Raw genomic sequence first — 15,579 nt, forward strand, 5'->3', positions numbered from 1 at the left:
TGAGACAGGAGGATCGCAGGTGCACAAACAGCCTCAGCTACGTAGTGAGACCGTTTCAAAAGAAAGAATAAAAATAGGGCTGGGGAGGTGATTGTTGCTCAGAGGTAGAATGCCCCTGGGTTCAATCCCCAGTACTTCCAAAAATATAATGATTTCATTAATTTAGTTTTGTTTTAGATAAGGTAACCGAGCCCCACAAAAATTAAATCATTCACATAGAGAAGGGCAGCATCTAGACCAGCAGTGAGGGCTTTGGAATCTTAACCTATCTTTAGTCTATATATTTATTTTCTAAAAAGCTATTTATTAAGTCCATACATTTTTAAGAAAGTACCTGAAAATGAAATCAGACGATCAGGTGGGTAGCATTCCTGGGCTCTAAGCCCCTAAGATGACAATTTCCTGCCAAAGCGGCAAGGGCACAGTGCCAGACCCTTGGTGCAGATGTGCACCACACGGCCTTGGGACCCAGCCCAGCCTCAGCTCATTTCAGGAAGGCGGCTCGACACCCTCGGGCAGGCCGGCGCGGCCGGCGCTCACGTGTCCTGCTTCTGGCCAGATCTGGATGTGCGGCGGCGAGCTCCTCATCCTGCCCTGCTCCAGAGTGGGGCACATTTTCCGGAAGAGGCGGCCGTATGGCTCTCCTGAGGGCCAGGACACCATGACACACAACTCCCTGCGGCTGGCGCACGTCTGGCTGGACGAGTACAAGGTGAGGTGGCTCGCGGCGGCCGGGCTGGGCCGCGGTTCTCAGTCCTGCACGTTTCTGTGATCAGACGCCCGCCTTCAGGGCCGTCTCTCCAGGATTCTGCCCCTGTCCCCCCCCGGACTCTGGCTGCCGCAGCTGAATTGGGTGTCTGGGCTGTAAGAGGCCACGCGGCCGGTGTGGGGCGCAGCCGCACCTGAGCTCTTGAGCCCTCCCGCCGGTCTTGCCATCGCTCCACCTTGGCTGACCAGGCCTCACTGCCTCCGGGTAGACTGTGCGCTCGTGGAACCTTTCTAAACAGAATTCTGGAACTTTGTATCACCCTAGAAAGAAACAGTGACCTGGCTGTTGCTAAATGCTGAGGCCTGGTTCCCAGTGTGCAGGACGGAAGTGCGCAGGGGGGTGTCGTCCCATGGCGCCAGCTGCAGGGATCTGCCCGCGGCTGGGCTTCATTCCTTCTGTGGCGTGTGGGATTCTGCCCTGCGCTGGATCTCATTTCACCCGTTCATCTGCTAGCCGACGGGCATCTTGGTTATTTCTACTTTTTTACTGTTATGAAATGTGCTGCTGTGAATATTTGGCATGGGTGATTTTCAAAACATTTACTGAGGTGCCGGGCAGTGTCCTGGGGATGGAGGCAAGTGCGGGAGCACACCGAAATCCTCCCACACGGAGCGAGCGTGCAGGTGAAGAGCCCGCGCTCGCGTGTCTGGGAAGCGGGCCAGCACCCCCATAGCGCTGCCTGCCCCACCCACCAGCCTGGGCCCACCACCACGCTGAGCTCGGGACCATCCCTGCCCACTCCCGCGGGCGTGGCCCGGCTCTGCAGAGCGCCACGTGGACGCGCGGCCTCCTGACGCCGCCGCTGACTAGTAGAAAGCCTTACTGGGTGGTGTCATCTTTTTGGCGCAGCGTGGGCCCGGCGGGTCCAGGGAAGCCCCGCGGTGGTTGGGTTGGAGCCAGTCCTCTAGTTGTTTTCAGAGCAAACTTAGGCTGGGCATATTTGGGTCTCTGGCAGACACTTTGAGAAATGGAGGGATGAGAAGGAAGACAACTGTTAGCCTTTGCGGCAGATGACGAAAGCAAAGCTTCCCGGGGAAAGGATTTTGAAACATGCAGGCATCACCGCGAGTTTGGCAGCACCTTGCGTCCAGGGCGTTGATGAGGCCAGTGCGGCTGAGTTCTTTATATTGTGTGGTGACATTTTCCAGAACTCTGGGTGGCTGTTTTCCAAATGCGTATGTTATAAAAATCTTGTATGACTAGAAAAGACCATTCACAGAACAAGATAGATCATAATGAAAAATAAGAAAATCTCAATGACATAATTTTAAAAATAATCCATTTAGGGACAGGGTCTCCCTAAGGTGTCCAGGCCGGCCTCAAATGTGGCCATCCTCCTGCCTCAGCCTTTGAATGGTTGGGGTTAGGTGTAGACTGCTGCACCTGGCTGCGATTACACCTTAAAGGTTACTGAGTTTTGGTACAGTATTAAAAAAGAGTGGCCATAATCATCTCTTACAGCTACTAAAATGTGTCTTCTGTTTTCTGCTACATACTTCCAGGAGGTGGTATATTTTTTAAACTATATTCAACCAAAACAACATAGCAACAGGCCATGTGGACCAGACTAAAAAGATTTCAAGTAATGGGGCGCGGCGCTCTTATCCTCACCTTCTTTTGGGAATGAGCCCTTTAAATGACCGCGTAAGCCGGGCGCGCGCACGCTTGTCATCCCCACGCTTGGGAGGCGGAGACCGGAGGATCGCGGTTTGCAGACAGCCTCAGCAGCTTAGCGAGGCCCTTTGCAACTCAGACCCTGTTTCAAAATAAAAGAATAAAAAATAGGTCTGGAGGTACAGCTCAGAGGTAGAATGCCCCTGGGTCCCATCCTCAGCACCTCAAAAAAAAATTAAATGAGTCAATAGATATTTGTAGATTCCTCAGTTTTAATTTCTTACAGCATAAATACCAAGAGATACAACCATACAAACAGGCTCCTTGGGCTCTGGGTTTCTTTCCCTTGTTTGGTGCTGTGATTGAACTCAGGCATTCTACTCCTGGGCTAAAATCCCAGCAAGCCCCTTTCATTTTTTGTTTTGAAACAGTCTCACCAAGTTTCTGGCCTCGAACCTGAGTCCTCCCATCTCTGTCTCCCAAGTACTAGAATTACAGATGTGTACCGCCATACCTGGCCCAGAATTTTCAAGCGTAGAGTCCCACGTCCAGAGAGCTCAGGAACCACTGAGCTCACGCACAGCTGGCTGCACGAGGCAGGGACAGGCCACTTCACGTTATTTCTGAATCTGGGACACACACCTGACAATTTTGTTTTGGTACTGGGAATTGAACCTAGGGTCGTTCTACCTCTGAGCTACATCCCAGCCCGATTTCAGTTTTTATTTTGAAACAGGGTCTTGCTAAGTTACTCAGGCTGCCCTTGAACCTGCTGTGTTCCTGTCTCAGTCTCAAATAGTGGGATAAGAGGCGGGCACAGCATGCCCAACTGTATCTGAGAGTCCAGGGTGCATTTTATCAGACGTGCTTGGTTAGCAATAGACTTGATTGTGTGAGGAATTACTTTTGGTATTTTCTGGCCCCATCAAGGAAACACATGAAAAATACCTTTCATCATATGTTGTTCTTTAAACCTCAGATATGATTGTATGATATTTCAGCAGAAACCTTCACGCCATCTTTCTCTGTCTTACTCCAGGAGCAGTATTTCTCCTTGAGACCTGATCTGAGGACCAAAAGCTACGGAAACATCAGCGAGCGTGTGGAGCTGCGGAGGAAGCTGGGCTGCCAGTCATTCAGATGGTACTTGGATAACGTGTACCCCGAGATGCAGATTTCGGGGCCCAACGCCAAACCCCAGCAGCCGCTCTTCATCAACAAGGGGCCCAAGCGCCCCAGAGTCCTGCAGCGCGGCCGGGTGAGCCTCCCATACTCCACGGCCGCATGCGGGCCCTGAGTCGGGCTGGGGAGCCAGCGTGCTCTCCTGGGGACTCGCTGTGCTCGGGCGTGAGGGATCAGGAACGCTAGCATCACCGTCCTTGCCTGCTGCCCCAGGGAGCTTGACTCGCGCCAGGGCAGGCAGTGCGACAGCTCCCCGGCGCCGAGACGCACGGAGGAGGCAGCATGGAAAACAGCCGGGTGACTCACAGGGAGGGACAGAGGCAGGCGCTGGGCCAGAGCGGGCCCCAAGTGGGATTTACTCCCAGTGCTCCAGGCAGACCTCCGAGCTCAGCAGAAAACACACTGATTACCCCATTTCCTTAATTATACTTAAATCTCAGGGTCCTGAGGTCATACCCTTTTCCAAAGCATTTCTTAGAGTTGGCTTTCTGGCCAGCGGCGTTGCACGTGTCTGTAGCTCCAGTCCTTAGGAGGCAGGAGGATCACAAGTTTGAGGCCAGCCTCGGCAACTTGGCAACGTCTGTCTCAAAAAACAGGGCTGGTGGCGTAGCTCATGTTAGTCCTGTGTCTCAATCCTCTGTACCTTTAAAAACAGTAGTAAAAGGCTGGGTGTGATGGTATCGCCACAGGTTCAAGGCCAGCCCAGCCTCAGCAACTTAGTGAGACTCTATTTCAGAATTAAAATGGGGCTGCGGTACAGCTAGGAGATAGAACGCCCCGAGTTCCACCCCAACACCACAAAGGAAAAAAAACCAAAAAACCTCCCAGCTGGCTCCCCGAGGGAGGGTGGAGGCCGCCCTTCCCATCGCCAAGCCCCAAGGTCCGCAGCGGCCAGACCCAGCCGAGCGCTCCCTCCGCGTTCTGCTTTATCAAAGGGAAGTTGAAAAGACGCAGGAGCTTATTGCAGTGCCTCCTCTGGACGGGCGGCGTGCGGCGTGCCACCGTCACCCTCTGGCTGGTTGTCTTTGGGATGCCGCTGGTGCACCTCCCTCTGCAGCTCTCAGCACGTGCACCTCGTTTAGTTACGCACTGCTTACGTTCTTAGGGTGGAGACGGTATTGCCATTTCCTTCACCCCGCAGTAGATTTGTGAATTGTATTTAGCTAGACTTTGTACGTGGCGCGGCCTGCGCGCGTTAACACAGCCCACCCTGCCGGTGCTGAGGCAGAACCGGGGTACGAGCTTCATCTCCTGCTCTGAGCCTCGGGACGCATCTCTGTAAAAGCACCTGCGTGTCCTCCCAGAGCCCTCTCTGGCTCCTCCGCCTCGGCCCCTCACGCCGTCTCCTCTCTTCCAGCTCTATCACTTCCAGACCAACAGGTGTCTGGTGGCCCAGGGCCGCCCCAGCCAGAAGGGAGGCCTCGTGGTGCTCAAGGCCTGTGACTACAGGGACCCGACGCAGGTGAGTGGCCCCGGCCGCGGCTGCGGGCGGCCGGGCTCCGGCTCGGGTCACCTTGGCCCTTCTGTCCTCCATGTACGCCTGTGTTGGCACAGAGTCCCTGCAGTTGTTCAGCAGTGCTGGACTTCCTGGTGCCACTTGGCCTGGTGGCGCCGGAAGCGGTCCCTCTGCCTGGGCGGGAGCCTTGACGCTGCCTCGGACAAACCAGAGTTTCTCAGTTTTATCTTGAGTCCCGTTTTGCTAACTGACTTCTTGGTTTGTCAGAGGAAATCACAAGAGAACTTTAGTTCATTTCACTCACAATTGAATTTAGTTAATATGCATCTTCGCAGTATTAAAATGGCCCTAAAAGTAGGCAAATATTTTAGTTCTAGCTGGATGTGGTGACGCACGTTTGTAATCCCGGTACTTAGGAGGCTGATACGGGAGGATCGCAGGTTTGGGGACAGCCTCAGCTACTCAGTGAGACTCATCAACCTCGTGAGACCCTGTCTCAAAAATAAGAGAGCTGGGGGTGTAGCTTGGAGGCAGAATGCCCCTGGGTTCCATCTCCAGTAACACACACAAAATAGCTTAGTTCAGTTGTTCCTAATTTCAGACTGATTTGTGTTTTATAAAATGGTGTATGCTAATTTTAATGCTCCAATCTCATGGTAGTTGTATCAAAACTAAAAATAGCTCATGACATGGCCTTTCCACTTTCCTTTTTTCTTACAACAGTGTCACTGGGGTTTTTGGCAAATAGTGTATCCTTTCTGATTTCACAAGACATGTCTTATTTCTCGGGATCATGCGGCTGTCTAAGGGGATTATGAATATTGGGAAACATGGTTTAAAGATGCATCTTTGAGCCCTGGGGCTGCGGCCGCGTTCTGGACAGTTACAGAACGGTGGTGACGTTTCAGGGGTCAGTGGGGTGGAAGAGCTTCCGCCCACTCCACGTCGTGGAAGAAGTCGGGGGATGGAGTTGTTATTCTAAACGCTGAGCTGTGCTGGTACCAGGGCCGTGTGTGCTTTCACTGACGTTAACTAGGTTAATTAAAACAAGTAGTTCCTCGGTCAGGCAGGGCGTACGGCATTAGCAGTGTCCCAGGTGGGAACACACGTCCTCTGGCAGCCGAGGGCAGGCCATCCTGCGAGTGAGGAGGCCACGCGCGCTTTCAGGCCTGCGCTTTCATCGAGGGGAACTCCTGCTTCAGGACTAACTCTTCACTCACTGCAGCTGTTAAGATCTGGAATTAGTATTCTGCAGGACAGTTAGCACTGCCCGCAGGTGAGAACGGTATCAAAACAGCAAGAGTTGCTTGTTTCTGCCAGCATAAGGCAAACTAGCAGCTCCTTGGCTTCCACAGTCTGCAGATGAAGAGTCGTAACTGAAGTCCTGAACTGGAGCAGACTCAAGATGATGCGATCACTTAAGTTTTATCAATGCTTAGATTAACCCAGTCCAGCCCCACCGAGGAGCGCCGGCTCTGGCTGACAGGTGCCTGAGGCCGGCCTGGCGGGAGGTCTGTTTGGCTCACAGGCGAGGCGGCCAGCTGCGGCAGGAGCCCATGGCGGATGGTTTCTCTGCCTCCCTTCCCAGATGTTAGCTGGACAGTGCCTTCACCTCCTAGCAGGAGAAGAGAGTAGGAGACCTGCACCCCCTCTGCTTCCAGGACACACCCCGGGACCTGGGCCTCCATCAGTGCCAGGCCAGGGACCCCGCCCTCTGGGGACAGTAAACAAGCTAGCTGGGGTGGTGGTGCTCCCCGTAACCGCGTCCTTCGGAGGCTGAGACAGGAGGGTTGCAGGTTTCAGGACAGCCTCGGCAGCTTAGTAAAACCTTCAACCTAGCAGGACTGCCTTATTTTAAAAGAGAACAAAAGGGCTCAGGGTGTAGCTTGAGGGTAGAAGCCAGTCCCTGGGTTCAATCCCCAGCACCCAAAACAGACAAACCGAACTGCCAAATAGTAGAGTGCGCCTCCCTGGCCGAGGCTCTGCGTTCTGGTTCAGAAGACGAAGCTGAAACCTGCTTTGGGCCTGTACCAAATAAACCCACCTTTTTCTTCTAGATATATGTAAAGTGTTGTCCAGCCCTGAATTTCACTATCTAAACAGAACTTTTTTGTCTTTTTTTCTCTAGATCTGGATTTACAACGAGGAGCATGAACTAGTCTTAAACAATCTCCTGTGTCTGGACATGTCGGAAACGCGCTCCTCAGACCCGCCCCGGCTCATGAAGTGCCACGGGGCGGGCGGCTCCCAGCAGTGGACCTTCGGGGTGAGCGGGAGACGGAGGCCGTCAGCTGGCAGCGCCTGCTCCAGACCCGTCGCGGCTGCTCGGCTCCTCTCGTCTTCAGGGTGCCCCGCCGCCATGCTCTTTAGGTAAACGATTAACTGGCTCTACTCTTTTCTGCCTCCCTCTTTCAGAAAAACAATCGTCTGTACCAGGTCTCCGTCGGACAGTGCCTGAGAGTGGTGGACCCCCTGGGTCAGACGGACTCCGTCGCTATGGCGATCTGCGACGGCTCCTCCTCCCAGCAGTGGCATCTGGAAGGTTAAGGAACGTCAGGAGCATGGCCGTGCAGCCCGTGGGTGCAGCCATCCCGGGGAGGGCGGGCGCGGCCGGCCCACCTTCCAGGACACCACGGTCCTTTCTGAGCTGCTGCACGGGGATGTCTTGCTCACAGACAGCAACGAGAATACTTTGAATTTTCAGGTCAGGTTTGTACACAGTGAAACCCCAGGAAACGAACATTTCTATTCCTATTTATTTATTCTTCTCTTTAAACCCCCTCAGTGATGGAATGGCTTTTACCTGATCAGGAACTTGTCACAAATTCCTTTCTTAGAAGGCTTCATAGACCCATTTAATAATGTGCTCTAAGTAATTTAAAAAAAGCTGACTGAGTCCATGTTACTTTTCACCTCAGAAGGCACCATTTACAATATTTAAAGTCAGTAAGTGATTATTTTAAATGTCATAAGTCATCAAAATAATTTATAAAGGATCTTTTTGATTATTTAACTAGGATTTGTGTCTGCTTTTTTGTGGAGCTTCTGGTCTGAGTTGTCAACACGGTGTATATGTGACAAGATATTCTTTTTTAAGAAATTTTTTACTGGTGCATTGTAGTCTTACATCTTACTGGAGTACAAGATGGTGTAGACGTACATGCGCACAGCACCCAGTCAGCCCTACCCGCCCCCGCCCCCGCTTGTGTTTGGCTTAGTGACTGACGTTGATGGGCTTGTTCAAGTACACCCTGTGCTTTAGGCGTTTCCCTCTTCCCCTCCCCTCAGGTCGCCTTATCTGCTCATCTTTAGTATTTTCTTCATCTAGAGTTCCTCCTATGACCCTTTTCTCCCTAGCTTCCACATATTAGGGAGAATATCCACTTCTTATTTTTTTGTGACTGACTAATCTCACTTAGCACAATGTCCTCCAGTTCCATCCATTTCCCTGTAAATTATGTAATTGTGTTTTTCTTTATGGCTGAGTAAGATTCCATTGTGTACATATCCCACAGTTTTGTAACCCATTCATCTGTTGATGGACATCTTGGCTGGTTCCATAGTTTGGCTATGGTGAATTGTGCAGCTATGAACGTGGATACACATGCATTAGTATGGTAGTTCGGTTTCTTTTCTTTTGGGTAGAGACCCAGGAGTGGTATTGCTGGATCAAATGGTAGGTGTGTTCGCATTCTTCTGAGGATTCTCCATGCTGTTTTCCAAAGTGGAAATTTTGGAAAATTTCAATCTAATTTTCAATCTCACCAACAGTGTCTTAGAGTTCCCACTTCTCCACATCCTCGCCAGCATCTGTTGTTGTGTTTTGAATGATGGCCATTCTAGTTGGAGTTAGGTGGAATCTCAGGGTAGTCCGACTTGCACCTGGCTTTCTTCTTTCGTGAAGCGTCCTATTAGATTCTGGTGATGAGCCAGGGAGCAGCCTGCTTCTGGCTGGAGCTCTGTGAATCTGACACCAGTTTGTGGAATTCCTAGGTGACGCTGAGAAGAGGCAGTTGGGTATAGAAGTCAGGATGTCAAAAGAATGTTCTCAGTTAAGAGAAGTTTAGTAAGCCAGGCGTAGCCGGGCGTGGTGGGCACGCTTGTAATCCCAGCGCTTGGGAGGCTGAGACGGGAGGATCGCGCAGGTTGGAAGCCAGCCTCAGCTACCTAGCGAGGCTCTCAGCAACTTAGTGAGACCCTGTTTCCAAATAAAATAGAAAATAGGTCTGGGAGTGTAGCCCGGAGGTAGAAAGCCTCTGGGTTCCACCCCCAGTACCACCAAAAAAAAAAAAAAAAAAAAAAAAAAAAAAAAAAAAGGTAATCCAGGCATGGTGGCGCACACTTATAATCCCAGCATTCAGGAGGCCGAGACAGGAGGATGTGGTTAACGGACAGCCTCAGCTACTGAGTGAGGCGCTCTGCAACTCAGTGAGACCCTGTTTCAAAATAAAGGATAAAAAATAGGGCTGGGGTGTAGTTGGAGGTAGAATGCCCCTGGGTTCCATCCCCAGTATCATTGAAAAAAAAAATTAGTAAACATTCACATATTGTTAAGTACCAAAATATCAGGTGAACCCTCCCACTTACATCTCAAAGGACATACAGTCTTTATTACAGGGACTCAGTGATTTTTATCTTAAACCACAAAGCAACTGAGGTATAGGAAGCAAAAGGCAGGAAGATGTGGATTCACATTCAACATCGGTAACCACATTAAACGTAACTGAATTAACTGCTCCAGAGGTAAAGGGCAGAGATGTGGGATGGATAAAAAAACAAACTCTTTAGAAACACATACAGGAGTTAGAATCGGTGTCACACACACATACCTGGGCCAGCTAAGAGCAGCGGATCAGAGTAGGTGGTGAGGAAGGTCCTTGAATGATGACAAAAGGCTCAGTTCATGAAGAGGAGGAAATCCCCAAAGCTTATATACCTAGTAACTTCAAAATACATGCTGCAAAACATAAAAGAGGCAGACTGCCTACAATCACAGTACATTTTTTTTTTCTTTTTTGTGGTACTGGGGATGAAACCCAGAAGCATTTTACCTACGAGCTACATCTCCAGCCCTTTTTTTTTTTTTTTTTTTTTTGAAACGGGGTCTCACTGAGTTGCGCAGGGCCTCGCTAAGTAGCTGAGGCTGTCCTTGAACTGTGATCCTCCGGTCTCAGCCTCCCGAATGCTGGGTCACAAGCGTGAGTCACAGGCTTGGTGAAGCCTGGCTTAGAGTAAGATTTTAACACACTCTCAATTGATAGAACGTGCAGAAGAAAAATGGTAGGATAAGTATCAGCTTGTTGGCACATTCATTACAGTGGTAATGTCCAAGCACCTCCTTTTTAAGGACTAAACTCAGATACACCAACAGCACCTCACCATCACAGTGGCCATGCCGCAGACTCCTTATTTCCTCTGCCAAAGCTACGCCACCAGCGTCTTCCAGCTCTGGGGACCGCTGGTGGTAGGTCTGGATGAGGCCCGCTTGGGGAGGGCGGAGCGCCAAAACAGCTGAGCAGAGATGTTTAGGGCACGCTGCCGTTTCTTAACAAGGAAGGCCACGTGAGCAGGCTCGGAGCTGCGGCCTGCCACCTAGGCCTTGGGAGGTGAAGACAGGAGGACACAGGTTGAGGACAGCCTTAGCAACCCATCGAGACCCGTCTCTGAACAAAAGTTGGGGTGGTGGGGATGCTTCTGGGCGCAGTCTCCAGGACCCCCTTATTAAAGGCCAAGGGGAGCTGTGGAAGGTGGGGCGTAAACGAGAGGCGCGGGCGCCAATTCCGAGGAGTCCCCACGTCCACGCACTGCCACTGCTTGGCCTCGTGAAGCAGTGTGTAAAGGTTGTCAAGGGGAAAGAAACGGCATTCTTCTTGCATTCTGTGGCTGGAATAAGAACCGACTTAAAATAACTTCCGGGAGGGGCCCCAGAAAGCTGAGTCTTCAAAACGAGAACCTTAATACCCCTAAGTAGAACTCCAGACATCCGATCAGCGGCTCCGTGTGAGGGCTGCAAGGCCGGGCACAGGTGGGGCATCTTTTCAGAACCTGTGGCTCTGGACACCAGTGCGGCCCCCACCGAGTGGGCCCACCCAGGGACATGCGGGGCGGAACCAGGGGCCAGGAGCCCCGCTCTTCCTGTCCCGGGGGTCACAGCAGGGTTTCAAGTGTGCCAACAATATGCTACCGGTGACGCGTCGCTGCCAACATCCTGGGCCTCGTCTGTCCTCTCGCCTTGTGGTGAGAAGCTCCGCTCTGCCAGAGGGGCGGCTCCTCCCAGGACAGGGCGGTCAACAAAGCAAGCCTTAGCGAGAACTTGCGAAAATGGCCAGCACCGTCACCGCGTAAAGGAACCAACAGCCAGCTAGTCGTCTGCTTGGTGCCGCGCGCGCACGCAGCAGCAGCGAGCGCGGGGAGGGCCAGGAAGCCGGCGAGGCTGTGCGGGGTGAGAGCTCACTGCCACCTGCCGGCCACGGGCTCCCTGGCTCCCAACCGGACGGGTGCCCACCAGCCTCTGCCCGTTGAGCCCTTTCGACCTGGCCCTGGCTTCTCATCGTGTCCATTCCTAACTCCGTCTCTGGTAATATCAGCTTCTCCCAGACCCTGACCCTCGGCTACTGGCCGGCAGCCGTGCCCTCCTCTGGAGGCTCCTTAGGACGCCCCTGTCCGCCAGCCCACTCCATTAGCTTTCCAACTAAAAAACCGCCTGTCCCTTCCCCCACTAAAAGACACTGCTTTTCTGATGTGTGGTACCTTCTGGGCATTTAATAAATAAGCTGAGTGTAGGGACAAAGAACAGAGCCAGGCACGAAGTCACATACCTGCAGTCCCAGTACTTGGGAGGCTGAGACAGGAGGGTCACAGGTTTGCAGCCAGTGGCAGGAACTTGGCAAGGACTTTGGCAATTTGGCAAGACTGTTTCAAAATAAAAAATAAGAGCTGGGGGTGTAGCTCAGAGGTAGAATGCCCCTGGGTTCAATCCCCAGTACTGCAAATACAAAGGAAAGAAGAGAAAAAGAAAATAGGCAAGCCGTGCAAGTGACGGGGTCGCCTGCTCCAGGAGATGAGGTCAGGGTGAGGCCTGCGCCCAGTCACTGCGGGGGCCACCTCCGCGCTCGTGCCACCTTCAGGCGAGGAGGACATCGCGGTCGGGCTGTCTCTGCCTCTCCTGGCTGTGACAGGGCAGTAAGGACTTGGCGCCCGTGACACTCGGAGCATCGGGCCCTGCAAGACTCCTGCGTGCGTCCCCCTTCCTCTAGTGCTTACTATGTTTAATTTAAAAGAGCCTGTGAAGGATCTTCGCAGGCTCTTTTAAATTAAATTAAATATAGTAAATACATTTAGTCGGGCAGGAATAAAATACCACACTAAGTCAGGAGCGCAGATGCAGCCCCTGCTCCTCAGAGGCTGAGGGAGGAGTGTAAGAGCGGCCTGGACAACACAGCGAGTTCCTTTCCCAAACCAACCCCTGGAAAACTAAGTGTATCCATTAAAACAGAACAACAAAAGCCAGGCTTCGACAAGGGAGCGCGGCTCCAGGAATGAGCGACTCCCGTGTGGTCTTGCTGACACCTCCACGGCGCCCGGCGCTCCCTTCTCGTTCAGGGGAAGCTCACGTGAGCTCACTTGAGAAGCAAGACGGCAGGGGCGCTCCAGCCCCGGTGGGAAGGGCCAACAGAACACGGGGTGCTTTTATAGATGTAAAATATTTTATTTGTAAATGGTGATCTTCTAAATCTGTGTCCACAAATTCCAAAACCCATAACACTCTGTATACTTCAAAAAATTCAATTTTTGCCAACATTAGATACTATTATACAGAACAGAAAACAACAAAACCCGGTAGGACAAATACTGGTAGGATGTCAGAATATTGTACAAGAGAAGAAAAATATTCAAGAAACAAATTTCATACAGCTATTTATCAAGAGAAAAATATATACAATTGATTTATTCTGTAAGATAAAAATACATCATGCCATATACATTACAAGTTCAGTCCTGTGTCACTGCGTGTACCCACAGTGCACAGTCCACTTGAATTGTGCACACGAAACTTCATCTTACACGTAGCTTGTGAAGTGTCAGTACCAGAATTTTAAGTACAAAATAAAAAGCTAACCTGGTTCAAAATGCTGATTAAATTTCTACAAGCAAACACAAAACAGTGTGTGTTTATTAAAGAAATGTAAACAGTTCATACAAACACATTTTAAAATTACGTCTTCGAAAAACCCTATTGCCGGAGTCCTGCAGCTGTGAGCGTAATCACATCTCTCTCTCTCTCTCTTTTTTTTTTCTTTTTCAAATTTTTGTGTTAAATAGAAGGCTAAAGAGTTAAGTTCCTGCTACATGATTTTATTACGTTTACATGATTTTTTTGTGGTCTGAAACAAAGTTCTAATCAAAACTACTTTTGCTGAAGAAAAAACTCAGCCTCCACTGGGTGTGTTTTTAAGCAGTTATTCACAGTTATCACAAAGTGTAAGCACAAAAAAACCTGACTGAAGAAGTAGGGATGCGACAATATAATATGAAAAATTAGTTTAAGTTACCAAAACAGCTACAAAAGTTGTGGTCATAGCACACACTCGGTTCCATCAGAAGTTAGGTGTATAAAAAACGTACTAAAGAGACCGCAGTTTCCAAAAACCCCAAACACTCCAGGTTGAACTTTTGGTTATTACATAATTATAATGGCGTATTTATAACAGAGTCATACTGTGACACCCTGCGACGTCTCGTAAGCACCGAGCTGCTGCGGAGCATGGTAGCATTTGGTCAATATCTATTTTTATACTGTATTTTTCTCAAAATATTTACATGTTTGTACAAAGTGACAGGGTCCGTTAGTCTGCAGGGAACAGCAGCAGCTTGGCTTTCTTCTAACTTTTATTTAAAAATAGCTTCATTCACTTATTCAATAATAAATACAAAAAGTTTCTCTTATTTTACAGAAATCAAAAACTACAATAAACTGACTCATGGAATCAAGTATTTAAGTGTATTTTAGTGCAAGTTATTATCCCTTAGCGCTATCCCTAAGGAAGTCATCTCGGTACATTCCTTGTTCAGTGGCGCCCACTCTGCGCGGAGGCGCCGGACACCTCGCTGGTGGCTACAGTCTTACATTCATAGGAAGGCCCCGCCGGGGCAGGGCGGCCGTCGGCTCTTTGCCCCAGTAAAAGTTTCTCCTTAGTGAGATTAACAAAACAAAACAAACAAAACCCACCCACAGGGAAACAAAGAGGAAGGAAAGAAAAAAAAAGGGAAGCAAAAGTGCTGGACCATTCTGTGACTCGGTTTCCCCTCGCTGTCCTCCTGGTGCTTCCTTAATCTAAAGGACGGAGGAAACCAGAACTCCCAGAAGCTACTTTTCAAAAAGTTGTTCAACAGAAAATCAAAACCTCTTTCTGTCTGCGAAGTCCCGGTGTGTGCTGAGCCTCCTGGGACGCGCCGCCCGCGGGCCGGGATGCGAGGAGTGCTAGTTCATCCACTTCCGGCAGTTCACCGCTCCGCAGTGACACGGGATCTTGTGCTGGTCGTCCTCGAAGTCAAACTTGTAGTCATAGCAGAGCTGCCCGGCAAAGACACGCGTGAGTGGCCGCAGGCCAGGTGGAGGCGGCGGCCCTCCTGCAGGGAGCCCGGCGCAGCTGGCCTGCCCTTCCCCCTCTAGAGGTGGCCGCGGGGTGAAGAGCTCCGCCACATCCCAACCAGCCGGCTGCCTGGCACCCGTCAGGGCCACACGAAGGGGCCCTGGCCGCCCAGGGTCTCTTCTACCATGAATGTTCTAGAACACTCTTTGTAAGGACATTATTTCTTCTACAGAAAATAAAAGAGCTTGGCAAGGTTAGAGGAGTTACTGGAGCGGGAGGGGTGGCTGGCCTGGGCACAGCAGGTCCGCCATGGCGCCCCACGACCTTCTCACCCACCTGCCCCCTTTACTCCGGCCACTCCAAGACTTGCGGCAAGCCCGGGAGACGTCTAGTCACCCCCTGCTCCCCTCAAAGAGGTGGATTCCAAAAAGATGACCCAGAACACAGGCACGCGCCGCAGCCGCGCTCCAGCACACAAGGCTCCTGTCCCGGGGAAAGGTCCTTGCCGGCCCCCAGGTGGCCGGGCACAGTGTGAAAGAGCCACGCCAGGCGAACAAGGCCGCTGGGACGAGCCGCGACCTTGAGGTGACAGGCGCCCCGAGACTCGGCATTCAAGAAACGCAATCAAAACTCCCGGGCCTCTGGAAATCTGCCCTGACTGCCGGGCACACACCCGGCCACTGGCGCCAGGCCGCGCGAGCCTCACCTCCTCTCCCTTCTGGATCCTCCGGCTGGAGCTGATGATGATCTTGTGCCCTCTCTCAAAGGTCACCACTTCGGCCACACAGTTGGGCGCACACGAATGGTTGATGTACCTGCAAGCCACCAGGTCAGAGCCTCTGATCGCCAAGCACCCAGAGGAACCTTGAACTAAACTCGTGGGGAAGCCTTCTGCTCGTGGCATTTCTGTTCACCCCTCAACAAAACAAGCACAAAGCCTAATTTTGAATACAACTCATCTGAGC

At 51.3% G+C, this 15,579-nt stretch overlaps 2 protein-coding genes across 2 annotated transcripts in view; one reads left to right on the top strand and one right to left on the bottom strand.

Annotated features, from left to right (window-relative positions):
* Positions 1-7,568, top strand: part of GALNT11 (polypeptide N-acetylgalactosaminyltransferase 11) — a gene marked incomplete at its 3' end in the record, with an annotated part of 29,431 nt that extends 21,863 nt beyond the window's left edge. The window contains 5 exon segments of the mRNA XM_080701981.1: positions 560-712; positions 3,423-3,641; positions 4,923-5,027; positions 7,150-7,287; positions 7,437-7,568. Coding sequence (XP_080558107.1) covers positions 560-712; positions 3,423-3,641; positions 4,923-5,027; positions 7,150-7,287; positions 7,437-7,568 — 747 coding nt within the window.
* Positions 7,569-14,502: 6,934 nt separating this feature from the next.
* The window catches only part of KMT2C (lysine methyltransferase 2C), a gene marked incomplete at both ends in the record, with an annotated part of 244,663 nt that continues 243,586 nt past the window's right edge, over positions 14,503-15,579 (bottom strand). Inside the window, 2 exons of the mRNA XM_080701295.1 lie at positions 14,503-14,595; positions 15,321-15,429. Coding sequence (XP_080557421.1) covers positions 14,503-14,595; positions 15,321-15,429 — 202 coding nt within the window. The remainder of the gene's footprint in view (positions 14,596-15,320; positions 15,430-15,579) is intronic.

Source organism: Muscardinus avellanarius, assembly GCF_963383645.1.
Source record: "Muscardinus avellanarius genome assembly, chromosome: 9".
Lineage (NCBI taxonomy): Eukaryota > Metazoa > Chordata > Mammalia > Rodentia > Gliridae > Muscardinus > Muscardinus avellanarius.